A 23,075-nucleotide genomic window follows, 5' to 3' on the forward strand; every position below is an offset into this window, starting at 1 on the left:
TCTCTCTTTTTTCAATTTTATTTATTTTTCTATTCCCCATACAATTGCAACCCCCCTTATTTTGACCCCAATCCCTCCTCTCCCCGCCCGTCCCCCATAGTGTGTCTCTGGTTTATAGTTGTTTGTTGATTTTGATTTTTTTCTTTATTATAGTTATTCTTTTTTCTGGTCTCTTATTTAGGTTTTCTAGATTCCTGCTATGAGTGAGACCATCTGGAAAGCTGTGTGGAGATTCCTCAACCTCCTAAAGATGGAGCTTCCATATGATCCAGCAATTCCACTCCAAGGTATTTACCCAAATGACACAGAAACATTAATTCAAAAGGGCACCTGCACCCCTATGTTTATAGCAGCACTATTTATAATAGCTAAGCTTTGGAAACAACCCAAATGCCCAAAAATAGATGACTGGATCAAGAAGATGTGGTTCATATACACAATGGAATATTACTCAGCATTCAAAAAAGATAAACTCATGCAATTTGCAGCAACATGGATGGCGCTGGAAGGGATCATGCTCAGTGAAATAAGCCAGAAAGAAAAAGAAAAATACCAGATGGTCTCACTCATAGCAGGAATCTTCTCCTCTATCTTAAGTGCAGCAGTAGTAACAATTGTTAGCTACCATTATTATTAGAATAACTACCATGCCCATCACACACTGGACAAAATTGTTTATCTACATTAATTCACTTAGTTTCCCCAAGCGACCCTCTTGAAGTAGGATATTGCTATTGCCCATTTTACAGAATAGAAAATTGAGTCTTAGAGTTAAATTGCTCAAGCTCACCCAGCTAGTAAATGGCATATCAAATAGGCAAATTCATCCTGTCCAATTCCAAAGCCTATGTTCTAAAACCAATGGTTCTCAAATTTGAGCTCGCTTCAGAGTCACCTGGTGACTCTGTTACCAGGTGGTTAAAATGCAAATTGCTGGGCCCACCAGCAGAGTATGGGATTCACTAGGTCTCCCCCAAGCACCAAGAACATGCATTTCTAGTAAGTGACTAGATGATGCCATCACTACAGACCTGGGACCATACTGTGAACCACAAATCTAAACTACTAATGAAAATTTATTTTCTTTTTTAATCAAAGAAAAGCTACAGCAGCGCTCAGGACCCAGTGATTATACTGGGGACCAGCGTACAGGTTTGAGAAATGCAGTCAATCCTCAGCCCTCAAATGACAATGAACTTGTAATCACTCCAGAGAACTCTGGGGGTAGAGGGATCCAGGCTAGCATATTTGGGGCTGGGCAGGAGAGTAGAGATTTCTACTCTCTCTAATAGACTGAAAGTGTCAGAGAAGGCTGGAAAGTAACTGAGGGAGGCCCAGTTTGTCTGCTCATGTGGCCAAGAGGAAGAAAGAGGCCTCTGGGGAAACTGCCCACTCAGATAAAGGCCCCCATACCTCTGGTCAGGATTTGGTTTTCCCTTCTTTCTCATGTTATTTGCTGTAGTTTCACTGAAGTGTAACCGGCCCAGCGTGACTTTGGTGACCTGGTCCGCCAGCAGGTCGATTCTAAAACAAACAACAGAAATACCAAGAGACAGTCAGAGAAAACAGAGCCCTCGATGACTGTTAGATTCTCAAATATGTTCAGTGCCCAGTTCTCACCATGATGTGGAGGACAGTCAATTCCAGTCACTGATCATTAATAAAGTTTCCACATCACAGTGAGAACTGGCCATCAAGGAAGGTCATGGCATGATTCTTGAATGGTAAGAAATGCTCGTTTAGCAGAAAATCAAGCCCAGAGTTTCTGACTCACAAAGGTCATATGCTCCCTACACTATCTCTGGGTTCTTTTATGTCCACAGCAGGGAGAACGGACAAATTTCACTGTGTGACTCTGCTAGTGTGGCTACTGCCTCCTGATTGAAGGAATTTCTCTAGGCTCCTGGAGGACCCCTTTGCATCTTTCTCATGGATTTGCCCTTTCTTGGTCTGGCTGTGGGAGGTAAGGCAGTGGGCACCTAAGGGGGACCACACAGACCCTGCCTGGATGATGGAGAACAGATGCACCAGGGCAGGTCAGTGCTGCTTGTACGTGTGGCTCCTTCACAGTTTTGTACACAGGCTCATGTGGAGCTCCTGCCTGGTCAGTCCCTGCTGTAAAACCATCTGCTTCCCAGACCCAGTGCTACTGACTCCGGGCAAAAACACTGACATATTTCAATTATCTCTCAGTCAAATCAGTTAAAAATCCACTCCGGCTCCAAGCCCTTCTAAAGTTAGATGTGCACTTAGGACCACCATATTGTTCTGGATAATCCCAGGCCTGTCTGCTATCTATTTTGGAACCCACTGGGCAATCTATTAACATTATTTTAGAAAATAAGAAAAATGAATCGCAAGCAGGCCTGATTATAGAACCCTGAATTTAATCCAATTAGCACTGGGCCAATTTAAGTGAAAATAAAGAGAAGGATCTAGCTATAATCTATTTCAAGGAATCAAAGTTCTTAGCAAGGTTGTCACTAACAAATCATTATAAAAATAATGATTAGGGCCTCCCCAGTAGCGCAGTGGATTGAGAGCCACGCTGCGAAGCTGTCCACAGCCTCTGCAGCGCAGGTTTGATTCCCAGCCGACCAGTGAGAAACCCACATGCAGACCTCTCCTGCTTCGCCTGCTGCTCCCCTCAGCAGTGTCTTCGGTCATGTCCATCTGCCTGTTCTGCTCCCGGCTCTGTCTCTGGTGAATTCTCTCACCCTCCCACGCCTCTGACTGTACCCCAGTTCTTGCATAAATAAATAAATCTTTCTAAAAAAAAATGATGACTTTAAAAATGGAGTTTTTATAAGGAATTTTCTGCAATTATTTCAATGTATTTTATCAACTTTTATTTTTGTTGATCAGTCTGTGCTCATTATACTAAAATATTAATACTAGTGTCTAAAATAGACTTCATTTTAAATACTCAAAATAAATTGGGCAAAATGCCTTTTCCCCAAAACATTCACAAAGAAATTCAAAAGAGAAATTCTTACTTAACAGGATTGAAAATCTTTTTGCTTCTGTCTGCTTGGGACTGTTCGATAGCGATTATTTGATTGCTGGCTTCTAACTGTTTGGAACAACAAATAGTAAATGAATTACTCAACAAGTCAATTCAATTATTAATAAAAATGTTCATTATTAAGTAATGTTCAAGCACTTAAAAAGTTCTAAGACATCAAGTTAGCCACTGGGCAGGAGCAAAGCAACCGAAAAGACAGCAGGACAGTGGCCCCTATTTTAAAGCAGTGTGCTTTTGGTTAAAAAAGAAAAAATACTTGCAAAATTAAACAATGAACACACAAGACAACAGAGTATTTCAGGTAAGCAGAGACTTAGTGTGGGCAAATAGAGATTGAAACCTAGGAGCAGGGCAGCTTAAAGGGTATGTGCTGCCTTCATTCACCCATTTATTCATTCATTCTACAAATATTTGTTGAATTGTGCATCTAGCATTGCCCTACGCATGAGAGATGAGAAGTGGACAGTTATCAGAAATCTCTGCCATTGAAGAGCTTACGTTTCTATTACAATGAAACAATAGCAATAAAAATGAATATAACATAGGAAATGACATTTAGTTCAGTACTTGAAACAAACTCCTAAGTTACTAGTGAACAATGCAAGGGCATGGAGAAACCCATTCTGTCTTATATGGCTTGTGGGTAGTCACATAGAAACAACTTTTCTGGAAAGCAACTGGGCAATCTATCAATAAATCAAGAGTCGTAACAATGTTCCTATCTTTCATGTGTAAATTCCTTTTCTGGAATGTATCCTCAAGTAAATATGGGTGTACTTGAATGTTCACTGAAGTTTTATCAACAATGAAACATTAAACAAAATTTAAAATAAAACAGGAATGAATATGATACATCCATAAATGGGAAGCTATATTACCTTTGTCAATATTTTTATAGAATCTTAAATATTATATAATGTTATTTTCACACTACATTAACCACAAGAGATTAATTTTATAATGGAAATATTAGGCTACCAAATGGTGAATTCCACGTATGAATTTTATCTCTTCTTCATAGTTTCCTTTTGTATTCCAAAATTTTCACAATGGATTTATATTACATCCATAATCAAAAAAAGGTTTTATCGTTTACTTGTTTGTTGTTTGTATTTTGGTTTTGTTTGGTTTGGCTCGACTTGAGAACAGTTTGGAGTAAGAGCAGCTGATGTGTTCAAGAGTGAAGCCCTATTTGGGGAGACTCAGTAACTCAGCCCAGATTAATGATCACAATAAAATATGCAGAAAATGGATGATCTCCCCTTGAAGAGCTGAATCTTAGGCAACAATTTAATAAATACTAGTCTACTCCATCTGAAAATGCACTAACACCAAAAAGAATTAAGAACACATTTAGTAAAAGAAATACAAGACTTATTCACTTGAAGACCACACAATTAAAGTTTGAAGAGGTGTTGTATCCATATCTGAATGCAGCCTTAAGAAATTGGCAGACACACAGACCAATGGAACTGAATAGAGAGCCCAGAAATAAAACCTCACTTATATGGACAACTGATCTTTGACAAAGGAGCAAAGAATATGCAATGAAACACAGACAGTCTGTTCAATAAATGGTGCTGGGAAAACTGGACCACCACATGCAAAAAAAATGAAGCTAGACCACTACCTCTCACCATGCACAAAAATCAACTCAAAATGGATAAGAGAACTAGACATAAGACCTAAAACCAGGGCCTCCCCTGGTGGCGCAGCGGTTGAGCCCTGGGCTGTGAAGCTGCCCACAGCCTCTGCAGCACTGGTTCAATCCCCGGCCGCCAGTGAGGGTCCCACATGGCACACAGACTCTCCAGCTGCCTGCTGCCCCCCTCAGCAGTGTATTTCATCAGTCTGCCTGTTCTGCTCTCTGCTCTGGCTCTGGTGAATTCTCTCACCCTCCCGCACTTCTGACTGTACCCAGTGCTTGTATAAATAAATAAATTTTTAAAAAAAGGCCTGAAACCATAAAATATATAGAAGAAAATATAGGTAAAACACTAAAAGACATACATCGCAATAACATCTTTAAAGACTCATCTCCCAAAGCAAAGATAGTCAAGGAAAAGATAAACACCTGGGATTACAACAAACTGAAAAGCTTCTGTACAGCAAAAGAGACATCAACCAAAACACAGAGACACCCCACTGATTGGGAAAAAAATCTGCACTCCATTCAACTGATAAGGGACTGATCACAAAGATATACAAAGACCTCACACCACTCAACAGAAACAAAATAAACAATCCAGTCAAGAAATGGGCAGAACTTAAAGACATTTCTCCCAAGAGAAAATGCAAATGGCCAACAGGCATATGAAAAAATGTTCAACATCCTTTATCATCAGGGAAATGCAAATCAAAACCGCACTGAGATACCACCTTATACCAGTGAGAATGGCTCATATCAAAAAAACAAGCAATAACAAATGTGGGTGAGGATGTGGTGAAAAAGGAACTCTCCTACATTGAAGGTGGGAGTGCAAACTGGTCCAACCACTATGGAAAGCTGTCTGGAGGTTCCTCAGTCTACTAAAAATGGAGCTACCATATGACCCGGCAATTCCACTACTAGGGATCTACCCTAAGGACACAAAAACATTGATTCAAAAGACCACCTGTACCCCTATGTTTATTGCAGCACTGTTTACAATAGGTAAAACCTGGAAACAACCCAAGTACCCAAAAATAGATGACTGGATCAAGAAGATGTGGCATATATACACAATGGAATATTATTCAGCAATCAAAAAAGATAAACACATGCCATTCACAGCAACGCAGATGGAGCTAGAAGGAATTATGCTCAGTGAAATAAGCCAGAAGGAAAAAGAAAAATATCAGATGGTTTCACTTATAGCAGGAATGTAGTGGAACCAAATAAGACATCAGTGTAAAAAAATAACAACAGTACAAAACACAACAAAGCAAAAACGGACGATTACAAATCAGAGACATCCTGCAGGGAGGAGGAGGGAGAGGGATCAGAGGGAGGGAGGGAGGAGCACGGGGGACTGAGGTGATGGTGTACAGGTGCACTCTATGGGGACTACACCTGAAGGTGTGGGGGGAAGCAAATATTGTTTAAAAATGAACAATGATGTAAAAAAAATAAGAAATTAATTAATAAAAAATTAGAAAAAAATTGGCAGTTACTTCCTATGTCTTAGAACATTAATTCTTCGAGCCCATTCACCATGCTATGGGGAAGCACAAGCTATTGCATAGAGAGGCTCACATGGAGAAGAGTCAAGGTCTCCCAGCTACAGTCCCTTAAAGTTCTTGGTGGATGGCCAGCACAACCTTGACATTTGTGTGAATGAGCCAGCTTGGAAACTGGATCCAGGTTCAGTTGAGATTTGCAGCTATGACTCCTGAGCAGAGATGAGTTTCAGAGTCAAGCCCTGCCCAAGCTGTAGATTGGTGGCCCAAATAGATAACTTATTATTTTAAGTTGCTAACTTTGGACTAGTTTGTTGTGCAGTAATAGGGAACTAGAATACAGTAAGTACTGGGTGAATTAAATAAAAGACTTACCTTAACTCCAAAAGCTTTCAAGTAAAACATTTCTATTGGTTTTAAGCCCACTTGGGTTTTGACAAATTTTGGACTTCCCCAAACTTGGATATGGATGGTTATCTGAAAATGGTTCTTCTTTTGGCAAACAAAAGCTTCATCTGCTGGTGAAAAAGTAAATCCTTTGTCTGTGACAACTTGATAGCCTATATCAGGTCTACAAAAAGAAGAATCAAGAAATAAGTTTTGCAAACATTGTCTTTTGTTAGCAATATTAATATGTAAATATGTCAAAAGAATACATTGTGGAAAGTGCCTCTTACTAAAATTTAATCAATGAATTCCATGTATTTTTACTGAAAAAAAAAGTAAACAATGTTTCAAAACACAGCTGGCTCTCACAGTTTTTATCTACTCAAAAGGAAGATACACAATTCTTGCCAAATAGAAGCATTGTTTCCTCAGTCTGCTTTTCCCCTTTGTGCTTTCTGGTTTGTGCTTCTAATTTGCTTCTAATTTGACTCTACAATATAATGAAAGAGGTAGGCTGGAAGTGAAGAAGTCACTTCATACAGAGTTGTGAAATACATGGGATAGAATTAATCTCTTTCCTCTTTTAAGAAAAGTCTCTATGTTGATTTATAAGGATGCACACATGAAATTTTATAATATTTGCAATATTATTTCAATAAGAGGGTTTAAAATTTAAATTAAAAAAATTAATCCACAAAGAAGTCTCTCAATCTTTTCAGCAATGCTATACTCCAGCAGTCAGGTGGTTGAATATTCAATCTACTGATGACATATGGAAAAAAAGCACACTGGTCAGAATTAGCAGAAATAGCTTTAAGTTGGATCAACCAAAGCCAGTGAGTTTACCAATTAAAAACCTATTTTCACTAAAGTATGGTTATTTCCTTGTTATCTTCTCACTGAGATATAGCACTGGTAACCTACTTTGCTGGTTACTTCTGCTGAAAGAAATGGTTGAGGGTGGGGTGACTAATCAGGCTTTTGCTTTATTTGTTTTATCAATCATTTTTCAATAGCAATGCTTTTTGTAATATATGTTTAATGAAATATTAAAGGTGAATAAAAACAAAACATTAAACAGACACACGATCAGGTAAAGAAGCGAATATATAAGTTGAAAACTTCTCAGGTAAGTCTGCAAAGATGGAACTTGAATTTTTATTCATCAAGGTTCCTACATGTATGTTTTTCCTCAGGAAGGACGCTTCTTCCCAGGACCACAGAGGAAATGAGTACCTAACTGCTATGGCTGCTCCCCCTTATTTGTGGATTTTCACATCCTGGGACCTCAGTTTGGATGACTGCCATTAAATGGACAACATAGTGTTTCTAAATTTTCCACTAATTTCACAGACAGAAAATATTAATGGGACTCTGGGAAAATAGTTTTCATGCTCTTTGCAAGTTAAGCACCTTACCAATGGATCAAGTAACAGAGCTATTGATTACCTTCAAGTAGCTGATCAGTCAAAGTCTCTACACTCACACTGCCCACCAGCAGCAACAGGAAAATCCATTGAATGAAGGATTTAATAAGATCATCAATCTTACACTATCTGGGAACTTTATATTGACTCCAGTTTCTAGAACTAATCTGCTAATTTGCTCATCTAACGGCTGGATGGATTGAATTGTATAGATTTTACTGCAGAGGGTAATAAGAGCTGTCTTGGTTGAGAAGAAAGGAAATATCTTTTTGTGATATTCTATGTTTCACTGTCAAAAACTCTGTAAGATTTACAGCTCAAATATGAGCCTTAACTTGAAATTTCAGGACAACTGTAAACAGAAACTGAATCTACCCACAATTATACTGCTGAAGATTAAACACCAGTCTCTATTTTTAGAAATTTATTCTATTTATTCTATCTAAGAATAGCAATTCTGTTTTTTGATATCTAAAGTTAATTCTAAAATCAACTAAATTGACATTTTAAAAGCTCCTCTTAACATAGTATTTAAGTATCATTCAGAAAAAAGAGATTTGATAAATCTTCAATGTCCTAACTTTACTGCTTTAGGTAATTTAGGGAAACTATTTGTAACAACTTAGACATAATAATCTAAGAAAAGATAAGTGATTTTCTGTCTGAATGAGTAGTCAAACCAAGATGGCCTGAATTCTAATCCAAATGAATATTGCCTTCCTTTTTTCTTATGAAAAGTGAACTGCAGCTAAGCATTCTAAATAATTCTGACTTTATACCTTTGGGTTCATTCCATTCTTGTATTTTTTTCCAGATCAGTGGAGCATAGATAGGCTGTTCAAATAAATTAAAAAAAAAAAACTACTCAAATAAGAAGAGCAAGAGCAGTTACCTTGAAAATGTTATCAACTCAATTGCACAGGGCTGGAAGCATTAAAGTCTTTAATTAAGATACTGTGCACATGTGTGACAATTTCATGCCTCAGTACTCATATTTAAGATCAAATATGGAACACTACCCAAAAGATAACCAAATTAAGGCTAAAACTCAAAATAAGGCCAGTGGACCCATAATTTCTTTTTCTAGTTGCACACAGTGTCAAAGACAGAAGGTTGTGAGATTTCAATAAAAAAGTTAGTAATTCATGTTTTTGTGCCTCCCATAAAACACACCAACTCCCAAATCAGTTTTAACTCCCCAGATTTTTGTCTGAAGGAAAAGATTTCTTCCTTCTAGTTTGCCCAATATAAAGTCCTAGAGATAATTTCTGTACTTAAATAAGTCACATTTGAATTTAGAAAATACCAAGAAGACCCTCAAGTTTATAGTTTATGTTTTTATATTTATTTCTTGACAGTCCTACTCTTTAACTATTAACACATTTTAGTGTTTCAAGAAAATATTTATAAAAAATGAAAATTGTAGAAGACCGGTTAAGTAAATTATTTCCTAAGGGACAAAGATAAGTCTTAAAGGATAGTTAAGAGCAATAAGGCATAAGTTCACATTTATTTCTTCTAACGATAATATTATAAGAAGATAAAACTTTTCCAGTTTAAGGATATTTTGTATATTTGGGTTTAGTCTCTAATACACCACTAATTATGATGGCTGCAGAATACACTGACAATGAACTTAACAACACTGATTCACAGCATAGATATTGGAAGGGGTGGGTGCAAGTGGCTAACAATTTAATATGTCCCCCAAAATTATTCTATGGAAGTATAAATTAACCTCAGGATTAAATGTTAGTGACTTGGGAAATCTCCACTTTCCACCCTTTAGTTTAAATTGGACATGTGATCTCAGAAACATTCCCTTTCCCTCCATCATTTAGTGGGTAAGTTATAATATGAAAGAATTACACATTTGGATTCCTGAAGGCTGGAAACCATACCCCAAGTATTCTTTAGCAAGGATGTACAACATAAAGAATAAGACAAACCCTTTCTCAGTGACCCTTCCCACTTGCTCAGGGTGCCTCTAAACCCACCAAATACAATTTTGTTCTGAGATTCAGCACTGCTTTCTCCCCTCACTGTCCAACCACCACAGAAGAGTCTAAAGCCACTTACAATTTTTCGTAATGACCATTTAATAAACTGTGCCAAGGAACACTTTGATATGGTTGCCATTTCAGAGCAGGAGAGCACTGGTCTGCGGGCATCATGTTCTGAAAACTGTCGTGGTCTTTCTCTTCAAGGCTGTGATTCCTACCTATCACTGCAAAGAAATAGTATGTGAGTCCTTCCTCCAAGGATGTTTTCCCAGATTCGGACAGCTGCATTGAGATAATGCATGAAAGAGGCAGAGTGGCCCCATGGGAAGTGGCAGCATTGGAGCATTGGGACTAGTAAGTGTGAAGTGAGCCTTGTTTCCTCACCTATAAAGAAGAGCTGGGGTCAGTGATCTTTGGAGTTCAATAATGGGCACTTGTTGGAAACTTTGCCTTCAGGATCTACCCTACTTTTTGCATAGCATCACCTCACTTTCAGTCTGCACTATTCCAATAGTCTATTCCCACTCCCAGAAATATAAGGGGCCCAGGTGCAGATCAAAGTACAGCAGGTCCTCAAATAACATCACTTCCTGCAACAGCCTCTCTTTAGCACTGATGAGTGAAAAAGCCTGCCAAAACTAAACAAAATGACATTATTTGAGGATCTGACATTATTCAAGAATCTGCTTTAACTATATGTTGCATAGTTCAAAGTAGCAGTTTCTGAGAACTTACTGACATTAAGGAAGACTGACTGTACAGCATTCACTTGCATTAGTAATTGCATCAAATGGACACATGGTCTAATCCAATCCAAGTAGAGTGGATCTCAGCACCTCCCAGAGTGCATGTCAAAGATGCTGACTCGTTTCCATCAAGTTTGAACCTGTGAGATACATTCCCAAGAGCAGCTGGCACCATTTTGGGACATGAGGGGAAAGCCTGTCTGGGAAGGAAGCCAGCGCAGCAGAAGGCAGCATTAAGAATGAAGGGCATATGTACCACATCTTCTTGATCCACACACAATGGAATATTACTCAGCAATCAAAAAAGATAAACTCATGCAGTTTGCAGCAACATGGATGGAGCTAGAAGAGATCAGGCTCAGCAAAATAAGTCAGAAAGAAAAAGAAAAATACCAGATGGTCTCACTCATAGCAGGAATTTAGAAAACCTAAATAAGAGACCAGGGAAAAGATTAATCAATACAAAGTAAAAATCAAAATCAACAAACAACTGTAAACCAGAGACACTACGGGGGTGGGGATAGGGAGGGGCGGGGAAAGGAAGGACTAGAATCAAAATAAGGGGGGGGGTGCAATTGCATGGGGAATATAACCAAAACTAAATGCATACATTGTGCAAAAATGAAAAAAGATGTAAGAATTATATAAAATAAAATATTTAAATAAAAAAAAAAAAAGAATGAAGGGCACCTGGATCTAATGGCGTGACCTGAGTTCTGCGACCCAGTCCTAAGCTTTTGGGTTACAGGAACCAATAAATCCCCTAGTTTTGTTTATTTGTTTGTTTGTTGCTCATGGCAATTTGAGGTTTGGTTGTTTGCCTCTTTGTTTTTTGTTAATTACGACAATTCATTTTAATTTGTTACAGGTCCCTTGTGGCACCGAGATTGTGTTGTCCAATTAGCTTTTGACCTTAGAAATTTATTCACTTAGGAGAGGGCGGAGCAACATGGCGGCGAGGAGACGCTGCGAGTAAGATCTCCCATTAAAAAAAGTTAATAGGGAGGAAAAGCGGCAGGTCCCAGAGAGAACTGGGACACGGAAGATAAACGGGTGACGCCAGCGAACTACCCGAAGAAGAAAGTGGCCATAAAAGAGGACCAGAAGGGAGGGAAGCGCAGAACCCTGCTCCCCTCCCCCGCCCACAGAGGCGGCACTCTCCGACCGGCAGAGAGGAGGAAACAACACACCAAAACGGCCAACAAGAAAAACGGACGCAGCAAGCGGGACTGTGAGTGGAAAGGAACTACTGCAGCCACCACACCCCGTGAACGGGAGCTCAGGCGAACCCTGCAGGATCCGCCGCGGCGGTGAGCGAACGGCTCCGGGCGCCATTAGAGAAGAACAAAGACCCCGGGAGACGCGCACACAGCCCGGGCTGCCGGTAAGCTGGCGCAGAAAGCGGCGCACTCGGCGCGCGCTTGAAAAGCAAGTACAGACGGGGATCGCTGCTGCCCAGGTCCCCGCGCCTGCGACCTAGGCTTGCGGGGAGACGACCTAGGCTTGCGGGGAGACGCGCGGAGGTCCTCACTGAGGTGAAGGTCCCTCCCTGAGTGAGCAGGAACCAGGCGCCCAGGCACGGGAGCTGTGCAAAAGGCGCCATTCCCGCGCCACTGAACTGGGCTACAGCCCGCGTCCTGGAACTGAGGGCTTTGAACTGAGACCCGGGGCACGAAAATTCGGGGCATGGGTTCTCCACGACGGTGGGGCACAAGGCAGACACAGCACCCCAAAGCTGTTGAGGTGTACCCTACCATCCCCGCTCTGTTCCATGTCCCACGGGGTGGGGGGAGGCGAAAAACAGCCCCCCAAGGACAATAGGAGAGATCTCTGGCGCCACCTAGCGACCAGGAAAAAAAAGTCACTAACACCCCATAAAACAGGAAATTTCTTAAGACTGCTTGAAAAGGGCAGAAGGCTTCTGGAGAACCCAGTGGCCAGCCGGGAAGTTATTCCACGCCAGGCCCCTTCCGACCAGCAGTCTGAGCCCACAGAGGGAGCAGGCACCCACGTCCGGGGCAGACCGGGTGCGCAGAAGAGTGTGCCTGAAACCGGAGGCGCAGGGACTGCATCCCGCTTCGCCATTTGAGAACAGGGACATTTCTTCAGTAAAAACTGCCTAAAACCAGCAGAAAGCTCCCCCAGAAGACAGAGATGGCTCCTGGAAGAGCCAGAGGGGAGCGGAGAAGTTCACCCAAGATGTCAGTCAGTCCGAGCAACACAGTGTCCCAACGCATACGACAAATTAGAAAACAGACAGTAGGGAGTAGAAGAACCACACGCAACCTAACAACTCCTCAGGAAAGAAGCACACCACAAAAAGAAAACCACTCCCCAGATTGCAACGACAGCAACTTGGAAGAACTTCTGAGCCTTCCCGAAAGAGAATTTAAAATTGCCATGATTAAAAAAGTGATAGATCAGAAGAAGGAAATTGAGTCCCTAAAGAGGGAAGTAAGAGAAATGCAGGAGATCAAAGAATTAATGGAGGAACTAAAGAACTCTGGGAAAAGCAATGAAAGCAGAATAGATGAAATGGAAGAACGAATAAGTAATCTTGAAGACACAGAAATAAAAAGAACCAAAACAGAAAAGGAAAGAGAAGTACGAAGGAAAAAGAATGAAGAAAGACTTCGGGAACTATCTGACTCCATGAGGAAAGGAAATATAAGAGTTATAGGAATTCCAGAAGGAGAGGAGAGAGATGTAGGAACAGAGAAAATATTCATGGATATAATTGAAGAGAACTTCCCAAATGCGAAGAAGGAGCTGAAAATTGATATACAAGAAGCAAGAAGAACACCAAACTTCCACGACGAAAGGAAAACACAGCAAGACACATAATAGTAAAGCTCCCAAGAATCCAGGACAAGGAAAAAATAATGAAGCTGACAAGAGGGAAGAAACAGATAACATTCAAAGGAAAACTAATCAGGCTGACATCAGACTTCTCTGAAGAAGCACTACGGGCAAGGAGAGTGGAGGGACATAGTCAACAGACTCCAAGAAAACAGATGCCAACCAAGAATACTCTATCCCGCAAAGTTCTCTTTCCTCCATGAAGAAAGAATATGGACCTTCCCAGACAAAGAGAAACTCCGGAATTTCATTGCGACTAAACCCTCACTCCAAAAAATACTACAAGGAATCCTAAAGCCAGAACCTCAGAGGGACGAATAACAACGAAAGAAGACCAAAAAAAAAAAAAGTTATTAAAAGAATAAATAAATAAAATCAAAGGAAAGACAAACATAATGGCAAATACAGATGCTAACATATCAATATTAACTCTAAATGTAAATGGACTAAACTCTTCAATAAAAAGACACAGAGTTGCAGCCTGGATTAAGAAACAAAACCCAACCTTTTGCTGTCTCCAGGAAACACATTTAGCTACAAAAGATAAAAATAGGCTCAAAGTCAAAGGATGGAAAACAATCCTACAAGCAAATGGGCCAAAAAAGAAAGCAGGAACAGCTATACTTATATCAGATAAAACAGACTTCAAACTCAAAAAAATAAAAAGAGACCCCAATGGTCACTACATTATGATTAAGGGGACAATACTTCAAGAAGAAATAACACTCATTAACATATACTCACCAAACGAAAGAGCACCAAAATATATCAGACAACTGTTGTCCTCTCTGAAAACAGACATCAGAGAAAACACATATGTAGTGGGAGACTTCAACACACCACTATCAACAATGGATAGATCAACAAGACAAAAAATAAGTAAAGAAACTAAAGCTCTAAATAAGGACCTAGAGCATTTGGGCTTAACAGACATCTATAGAACACTAAACCCAAAAAAAACGGAGTACACATTTTTCTCAAGCGCACACGGATCATTCTCCAGGATCGATCACATACTGGGGCACAAGACAAACATCAACAGATACACCAAGATTGAAATCATACCAGCCATCTTTTCTGACCACGAAGGCATCAAACTAGAAATAAATCATAAAAAGAAGGCAAGGAACTATCCTACCTCATGGAGATTAAAAGCCACACTACTGGAAGACCACTGGACTAACGAGGAGATCAAAGAAGAAATTAAAAAATTCTTTGAATTGAATGACAAGGAGGACACCAATATCCTAAATGTATGGGATGCAGCAAAAGCAGTAATAAGAGGAAAATACATAGCAATAGAAGCTCACATCAAAAAACAAGAAAGAACTCAAAGAAACAACCTAATCTCGAAGCTCAGAAATCTACAAAAAGAACAACAAAAAAACCCAAAACCAGTAGAAGAAAAGAAATAATAAAAACCAAAGCAGAAATAAATGAAATTGAAACTAAAAAAACAATCCAAAAGATCAATGAAACCAAGAGCTGGTTCTTTGAAAAAATAAATAAAATAGACAAACCCCTAGCCAGGCTCACAAAGGAAAAAAGGGAGAAAGCACAAATACACAGGATCATAAATGAAAGAGGAGAAATCACAACGGACACAGCAGAAATCAAAAGAATAATCAGTAACTACTATGAACAGTTATATGGAAACAAGTTCAACAATCTAGAGGAGATGGACAAATTCCTACAACTCTACAATCACCCAAAGCTAGATAAAGAAGAAATAGAACACCTAAACAGACCAATTACAAGCAGCGAAATTGAAATGGTAATTAAAAACCTCCCCAAAAACAAAAGCCCAGGACCTGATGGATTTACAAATGAATTCTACCAAACATTCAGAGACGAATTAGTACCTATCCTTCACAAACTCTTCCAAAAAATTGAGAAGGAAGGGACAATACCAAACACGTTCTATGAAGCCAATATTACACTAATACCAAAACCGAATAAGGACAACACAAAAAAGGAAAACTATAGGCCAATCTCCCTAATGAACACTGATGCAAAAATCCTCAATAAAATTTTAGCTATCAGAATCCAACAATGTATCCATAAGATAATTCACCACGACCAAGTTGGATTCATTCCAGGGGCACAAGGATGGTTTAACATCCGAAAATCAATCAACGTTATCCAACACATCAACAAAAAGAAATATAAAAACCATATGATAATATCAATAGATGCTGAGAAAGCTTTCGACAAAGTGCAACACCCATTCATGATAAAAGCCCTTGAAATTCTTGGGATACAAGGAACATACCTCAACATCATAAAGGCCATCTATGACAAGCCAACAGCCAGTATCATTCTCAATGGTGAAAAGCTGAAAGCAATTCCATTAAGATCTGGAACAAGACAAGGATGTCCACTCTCACCACTGCTTTTCAATATAATACTGGAAGTCCTAGCCAGAGCAATAAGACAAGAGAAAGACATCCAAGGAATCCAAATAGGAAAAGAAGAAGTCAAACTATCACTATTTGCAGATGATATGATAATATACATAGAGAACCCCAAAATCTCCACAGAAAAACTAATTCAACTTATCAATCAATTCAGTAAAGTGGCAGGATACAAAATCAACACGCAAAAGTCAGTAGCCTTCCTATACACAAACAATAAATCTGAAGAAGAAGAAATCAAAAAAACCACCCCTTTTATTATCGAAACAAAAAAAATCAAATATTTGGGAATAAATCTAACAAAAGAGGTAAAGGACCTATACAAAGAAAACTATAAAACACTGTTAAAAGAAATAGAAGAAGACACAAAGAAATGGAAAGACATCCCCTGCTCATGGATTGGAAGAATAAACATTATTAAAATGGCCATCCTACCAAAAGCAATATACAGATTCAATGCTATTCCAATCAAAATCTCAATGGCATTCTTCAAAGAAATAGAACAATTATTGATGAAATTCATATGGAATCACCAAAAACCCCGAATAGCCAAAGCTCTCCTGAAAAAAAAAGAAGGAAATGGAGGCATCACACTCCCAGACTTCAAACTATACTACAAAGCCATAATCATCAAAACTGCATGGTATTGGAACAAGAACAGACATACAGACCAATGGAATCGAATAGAAAATCCAGAAATAAACCCACAGATTTATGGTCAACTAATCTTTGACAAAGGAGCAAAGACTATGCATTGGAGCAAAGAAAGTTTGTTCAATAAATGGTGCTGGGAAAACTGGGTCGCTACATGCAAAAGAATGAAGCTTGACCACTACCTCACACCATACACAAAAATCAACTCAAAATGGATTAAAGAACTAGACTTAAGACCTGAAACCATAAAATACATAGAAGGAAATATAGGCGAAACACTACGGGATTTGCACATCAAAGACATCTTTACAGACACATCACCCAAAGCAGTGATAGTGAAGAGAAAGATAAACAGCTGGGACTACATCAAATTAAAGAGCTTCTGCACAGCAAAAGAGACAATAACAAAAACAAAGAGAAACCCCACCAACTGGGAGAACATTTTTGCACCCAACACTAATGATAAAGGACTGATCACAAAAATCTGCAAAGAGCTGATGAGACTCAACAACAACAAAGAAAATAATCCAGTCAAAAAATGGGCAGAAGAGCTAAAAAGAAACTTCTCTGAAGAGAAAATGCAAATGGCCAACAGACATATGAAAAAATGTTCAACATCACTTGTAATCAGGGAAATGCAAATCAAAACTACCATGAGATACCATCTTACACCAGTGAGAATGGCACATATTAAAAAAACTAGCAACAACAAATGTTGGCGAGGATGTGGAGAAAAGGAACTCTTGTGCACTGTTGGTGGGAGTGCAAACTGGTCCAACCACTATGGAGAGCTGTGTGGAGATTTCTGGACCTACTAAACATAGAGCTTCCATATGATCCAGCAATTCCACTCCTAGGTATTTACCCAAAGGACACAGAAACATCAATTCCAAAGAGCACCTGCACTCCTATGTTTATAGCAGCACTGTTTACAATAGCTAAGCTTTGGAAACAACCCAAATGCCCAAAAATAGATGACTGGATCAAGAAGATGTGGTACATATATACCATGGAATATTACTCAGCATTCAAAAAAGATAAACACATGCAATTTGCAGCAACATGGATGGCGTTGGAAGGGATCATGCTCAGCGAAATAAGCCAAAAAGAAAAAGAAAAATACCGGATGGTCTCACTCATAGCAGGAATCTAGAAAACTTAAATAAGGGACCAGGAAAATGAATATAAGAAAGTGAAAATCAAAATCAACAAAAAACTATGAACCAGAGACACTTTTTGGGGGGGGGGGGCGGGAGGGGAAGGATTGGGTCAGAATGGGGCGTTTGCAATTGTATGGGGGAATATAAAAATAAAATTTAATATTTAAAAAAAAAAAAAGAAGTTATAGAAAAGTAAAAAAAAAAAAAGAAGTTATAGAAAAGTAAAAAAAAAAAAAAAAATTTTAATATTCAAGGTTTCAGAGTCAATAAAGCCAATTTTGTTCTAACTAGATCAGGTCTCTAAGTTAAAAACATGATGTGTCACATATGTCAAAGAAGAAGACAGGCTGACCCCTGACATTCAGATAACTCTACTGAAAGATCTCTAAACTAATTTTACAAAATTTCAAAAATTTACTGAACACCTCCTAAATCAAAGTGAGTGCTAAGGAAGCTCAACCTTCTTCTCTTCCTGCCCCACTGGAGAAGTCAGTCCTCTAGTCTGGCTTTTCAGAGCACCTTCCATGAAACCAGTGCATTGGCATCACCTGGGAGCTTGTTAGGACTGCAGAATCTCAGACGACTGCATCAGGCACACTCTATAGAATCTGCATTTTACTAAGATCCCCATGTGTGCACCCTAAATGGGGAAGTCTTTCACTGAATGAAACAATGGGCATGACCAGAGAGTTCTTGAAGGAGCTGCCACCTTGTGCAGCTTTCCCAGGCTTGGAGCCTGCGTTTTCCAAGACATGTAACCTCTAGAATTGAAAGCACTTGTTCGTCATCTCCACTAGAGACAGGGGATAGGGTCTCTTCCTGGGAGCACCTGCATGACCTCACTTAAGACCGCAGGAAACTGGTCAAGAGGGAGGAAATTAATTCTCAGAGCCTATTAGTGCTATTCTATACCAGAAAATAATTTGGGAGGGATATTCCAAGCCTGATTTAAAAAACTGTAGTTTAATGGTCAAGGCAGTGATAGGTCCCAGGTTGGCTCACTTGGTCTACAGTGATGGGCCCACGCGGAGTCTTCTGAGGCCTCCAACGCCTCTGTACACTTTCTCTTCTTGGTTGGTGGCAGTGAGACGCTAAAATCAAAAAACCAAGGTAAAAGTTAAGGTTCCTTTTTGCTCTTCATGTTATAGTAAATTAATTTCCCAGGTCTCTTCTTTCCACCTTCCTAAGTCTAAGTCTAGTTGATTAAGGTTTCATGAGCCTCACTAATCTCTGGAGAGAGAAAGCTCTATTCCATGAGCCCTACTTGTCTAAACCTCTTTTCCTCTATCAGATGGATCTGAGATACACTTTGAAAAATAAACTGACAATATTTCCAAAGGCATTGTGCTCACTGAGATAAAGAAGACACAGACTTGAAGACCTAGGCATATTAGGCCTAGGCATTTTACACCCCTACATTGTTTCTCACATGTAATTTTACCACAATTTTTATGACTCCTATTCTTCTTGCTATTCTCTAGATCCAAAGGAGGAATCAAAGTGTAACAGGGCGGTCCCAAGGGAAAGGGGAGGTTCCAGGGCCCCTGTCCCACCCAGGAAGGGTAGAGCTAAGCAGGGAAGAGAGGAAGCTGCAGAAGAGACTGGCGAAGGAAGGAAGAAGGAGGGAGACCTAGAGGAGGCACATGGAGCAGAGACTGCTCTTGAAGTCACATGGAGAAGAAGCTGCTCTTGATTTTTGATCCTGGACTGGTTGAACAGATGTGGGTCAGAGACCCATGGGGAGGTTAACAATGGCAGCTTTTTTCTTGATTTTGATTTTGCTCCTGTCTCAGACATGCTGGGCTCCTTCTTCCCCTTTTCTATGGGTCCCCACCAAGAGGAGCCTTAGACTTGCTGTAGACTTTCAGGCCTCAGTGGTCCTGCTTTGGGCCAAGCCTATCTGGCTGGACATTCACCCACGAGGGGATGAGTGACTTCAGGTGTTTGATTTGAGAACTTTGTTCTTCCCCTTTTCTTTATTACACCCTAATTGTATTCAAGTTCCTTTCCATTAAAGGACTCACACACTTGAGTATATTTTGTCTTATTGTAGCAGATGACAGAACCTATTTAGAATGGGCAGGTTTGTGGGTTCCGGCATGTCCCTCTCCCTGCCCTGTAACAAAAGGAAGAAAAAGAGGACGAGAAAGTAAGATAGAAGACTAGTTAATGCTTGACTGACATATTTTTCTGAGAGCTCTTTGACACATTCCCTTGAATGGTCTACGTGAGGCCACATATGCAAGTTTTGCTTTCTCCATGGTCCAGAATCGCCCTATATATTTCTGATATTTTAACTTTCCACTGAACGAGGTCCTGGCTTTAGATTTTTAATTAAAAGATTTTCTAAAGCCAAGATAGCTGGGCGCCTTGCCCTGCCTGATCTATGTCTCAATACTGCCATCTCCTGGACGGGACTCCACTACTCAACTCCCACCACACTGCCGCTGGGGCTGCGGGCCGCTCTATGGATTTTCATAACTAAGTATCTCGCCCTTTACCCAGGACTGTAGCACAGAGGCTCTGAAGGGTAAGAACAACTTATCCCCAGATGGGAGGGCGTGGACTGGTCCAGAGGGGCCGCAGGATGACTGGTGTTTAAGTAGCTGCTGTGCACACGGTCAGAGACGCTCATTTCCGAGGAGCTCTGGGGCAGGTGCGCGGGCAGTGCTCCAGGTGCAGCTGCGGGGTGGAGGACAGTAGCTGGAGTCCTCCTGGCTGTAGGTCTCCGGGCCGGGCAGCATGCACCTGGGGAACACACAAGTGAGAAGGGCCTCTTGCTCCCCACCCAGAGTCCAAAAAGAAGAGGAGCGAGCAGATGCAAACTGTGTGGGAGGCACTTCGCACTCACCTTTGACCTGTGGAGGAGAGCAGGAATCTGATGTAGAATAGGGTGGCGTATCTGGGAGCTGGCGTTGCCTGAGGAGTAGAGACATGTATTTTTATTTATTTATTTATTTTTTTTTTTGCTGTTGTTGTTGTACCCAGTCCATCACTACTCTTTTGTCCCAAGTAGGAGGCAGCCCTTAGTGTACAGAACCACCAGGACGGTTCCACATGCTTCAGGGGGCCGAAGCCCACAGACCGAATCAGTGTCATGTGATGAGAGGGCTTTGAGTCAAAGAGACCTGGATTTGAGTCCTAGCTCTTCTCCTTCCTAGCTGTGTTTCCATGAACAAGTACTTAGCCTCTCCAGGCCTCTGTTTCCTCACCTACAAAATGGGAATAATCATTATGCCTCCCTCAGAGGACCACTGTGAGAATTAAATGAGATAATGTGCATAAAGCCCAGAAGAGTGTTCAAGAAAGTTTACTTAACATTATTATTGCTTCTTAACATTCTCAGTGCACTTACACCAGAGAGCTACATATCCTTTGCTGCACGGTTGGAGCTAAAGCAGTACAAAAATTCACTATTACAGCAACGTGAGCATCTGCACTGTGGAATCCTAAAGTTTTGGAAAGACGTTCAGGGGGTTACAAAGAAAATTTTATATTTCAGGGCCCGGGGCCGGGGGGGGGGGGGGGGGGGGTGTAGTGGGGGGGGCTGGAATTGACAAATTATGATCTGTTTTATACACTGAGGTATAAGCAAATTTTATTTAAAAAAAAAAAAAAAGAGTAACACCACGAAAAATGTGCAAAAACTTCTGTTCCAAAAGACCAACATTTCCTTAGGGTTCTGAAAGTCTATGATCCTAAGAACCACCAGCCTCACCTGAGTCTCTTGCGTTGTGGATACCATGATTTTCCTTTTTGATTAAGATTTCAACATAATACAAAAAAAGGAAAAGTCTGCTTTTATCATTTACTATAAAAGTTCTGTTGTCTCCACAAATTAGTCTGTTCTATTTTATTGACTTCCTATTAATAAGGGAAGAGGGAATATACATATACCTTTCTCTAAAATCTCTAAACAAATGAAAGTAAAGCAATAAAGAGACATAAACACAAAGGACACACAGAACATGAGCAGAGTCCACAACAGACAGTATTTCAATAACATTGTGACAGAAACAGGATGGATGGTAACTGAATTAGCAGAATGGAATAAGCAAAAACAAGACCGCCTGGGAGTGGTGGAAGGGAAGTAGGAACCAACAAGAAGTTATCCAATTTGAATACAATACCACAATACCAGAAAATCTCAGGACTTTGGAGTCCCTGAGAGTTTCTGAATTCAAGGGTAAAATGGAGCTAAAAACAAAGACTTGATTGAAAGTTTGATTAAGAAAAGATAAACTCATGCCATTCACAGCAACGTGATGGAGCTAGAAGGAATTATGCTCAGTGAAATAAGCCAGAAGGAAAAAGAAAAATATCGGATGATTCACTTATAGGAGGAATATAAGGGAACCAAATAAGACATGGGGGGGGGGAATAATAACAATACAAAACACAGCAAAATAAAACAAAAACAAACAGACAATTATAAACCAGAGACACCCTGCAGGGGAGGAGGAGGGAGAGGGATGGGGAGTGGGGGAGGAGCACAGTGGACGGAGGTGATGGTGCACGGGTGCATTGGTGAAATTCTATGGGGACTACACCTGAGGGTGGGGGGAAGCAAACATTGTTTAAAAATAAACAATATGTGAAATATATATAAATTTAAAAAAAAAGAAATAGCCAAGCCCTGAGGTCAGCTTCCACAACTTGCATAGCCAAGCAACTACCTCCATCATCCCAACAGATGAAAGATTTACTCTCTAGAGAAATGGAACCAGGGAGCCTGTGGAGCTACGGGGCTAGAAAAGGGAAGGAGGGCCTCCCTGGTGGCACAGGGGTTAAGATGCAGCCTATGAAGCAATCTGCAGCCACTGCAGCACAAGTTCAATTCCCAGCTGGCCAGGGAGAAACCCACATAGCAGGACAGGCCTCTCTTGTCTCGCCCGCTGCTCCCCTCAGCAGTGTGCTTCGGTCCATCTGCCTGTTTTGTTCCCCATTCTGTCTCTGGTGAATCCTCTCGCCCCCTGCATCTCTGGCCTGTACCCTAATTCTTGTATAAAAATGGATACATCTTTTAAAAATAAATAAATAAAATAAAAATAAAAAAGGGAAGCATTAATTGAAAGTCTAAGCACGGAATTGTGAACCCTTCTTCAGCTCTGCTTTGCAGGTATGGATGCAGATTTCCCACAGTGAGAAACTGGAAGATTGTTCTCCAAAAAAATGGAATGTCCTCAAGGGGAAAAGTGATATTTAGATGTCACTCAAGGAAGCAGCAAGTCACTCTACAAT

The 23,075-nt window shown here is 40.3% G+C and overlaps 1 protein-coding gene across 1 annotated transcript in view; it reads right to left on the bottom strand.

Moving 5' to 3' along the window:
- Positions 1 to 23,075, bottom strand: part of MYRFL (myelin regulatory factor like) — a 103,601-nt gene that overhangs the window by 47,865 nt on the left and 32,661 nt on the right. Inside the window, exons 3-9 of the mRNA XM_037513182.1 lie at positions 20,686 to 20,753; positions 20,336 to 20,582; positions 18,837 to 18,925; positions 10,078 to 10,225; positions 6,560 to 6,755; positions 2,997 to 3,073; positions 1,414 to 1,524 (exon numbers count right to left, since the gene is read on the bottom strand). Coding sequence (XP_037369079.1) covers positions 1,414 to 1,524; positions 2,997 to 3,073; positions 6,560 to 6,755; positions 10,078 to 10,225; positions 18,837 to 18,925; positions 20,336 to 20,582; positions 20,686 to 20,753 — 936 coding nt within the window. The remainder of the gene's footprint in view (positions 1 to 1,413; positions 1,525 to 2,996; positions 3,074 to 6,559; positions 6,756 to 10,077; positions 10,226 to 18,836; positions 18,926 to 20,335; positions 20,583 to 20,685; positions 20,754 to 23,075) is intronic.

This window comes from Talpa occidentalis, unplaced genomic scaffold, assembly GCF_014898055.3.
Source record: "Talpa occidentalis isolate TD23 unplaced genomic scaffold, MPIMG_talOcc4v2.1 talOcc4.16, whole genome shotgun sequence".
NCBI classification, from domain to species: domain Eukaryota; kingdom Metazoa; phylum Chordata; class Mammalia; order Eulipotyphla; family Talpidae; genus Talpa; species Talpa occidentalis.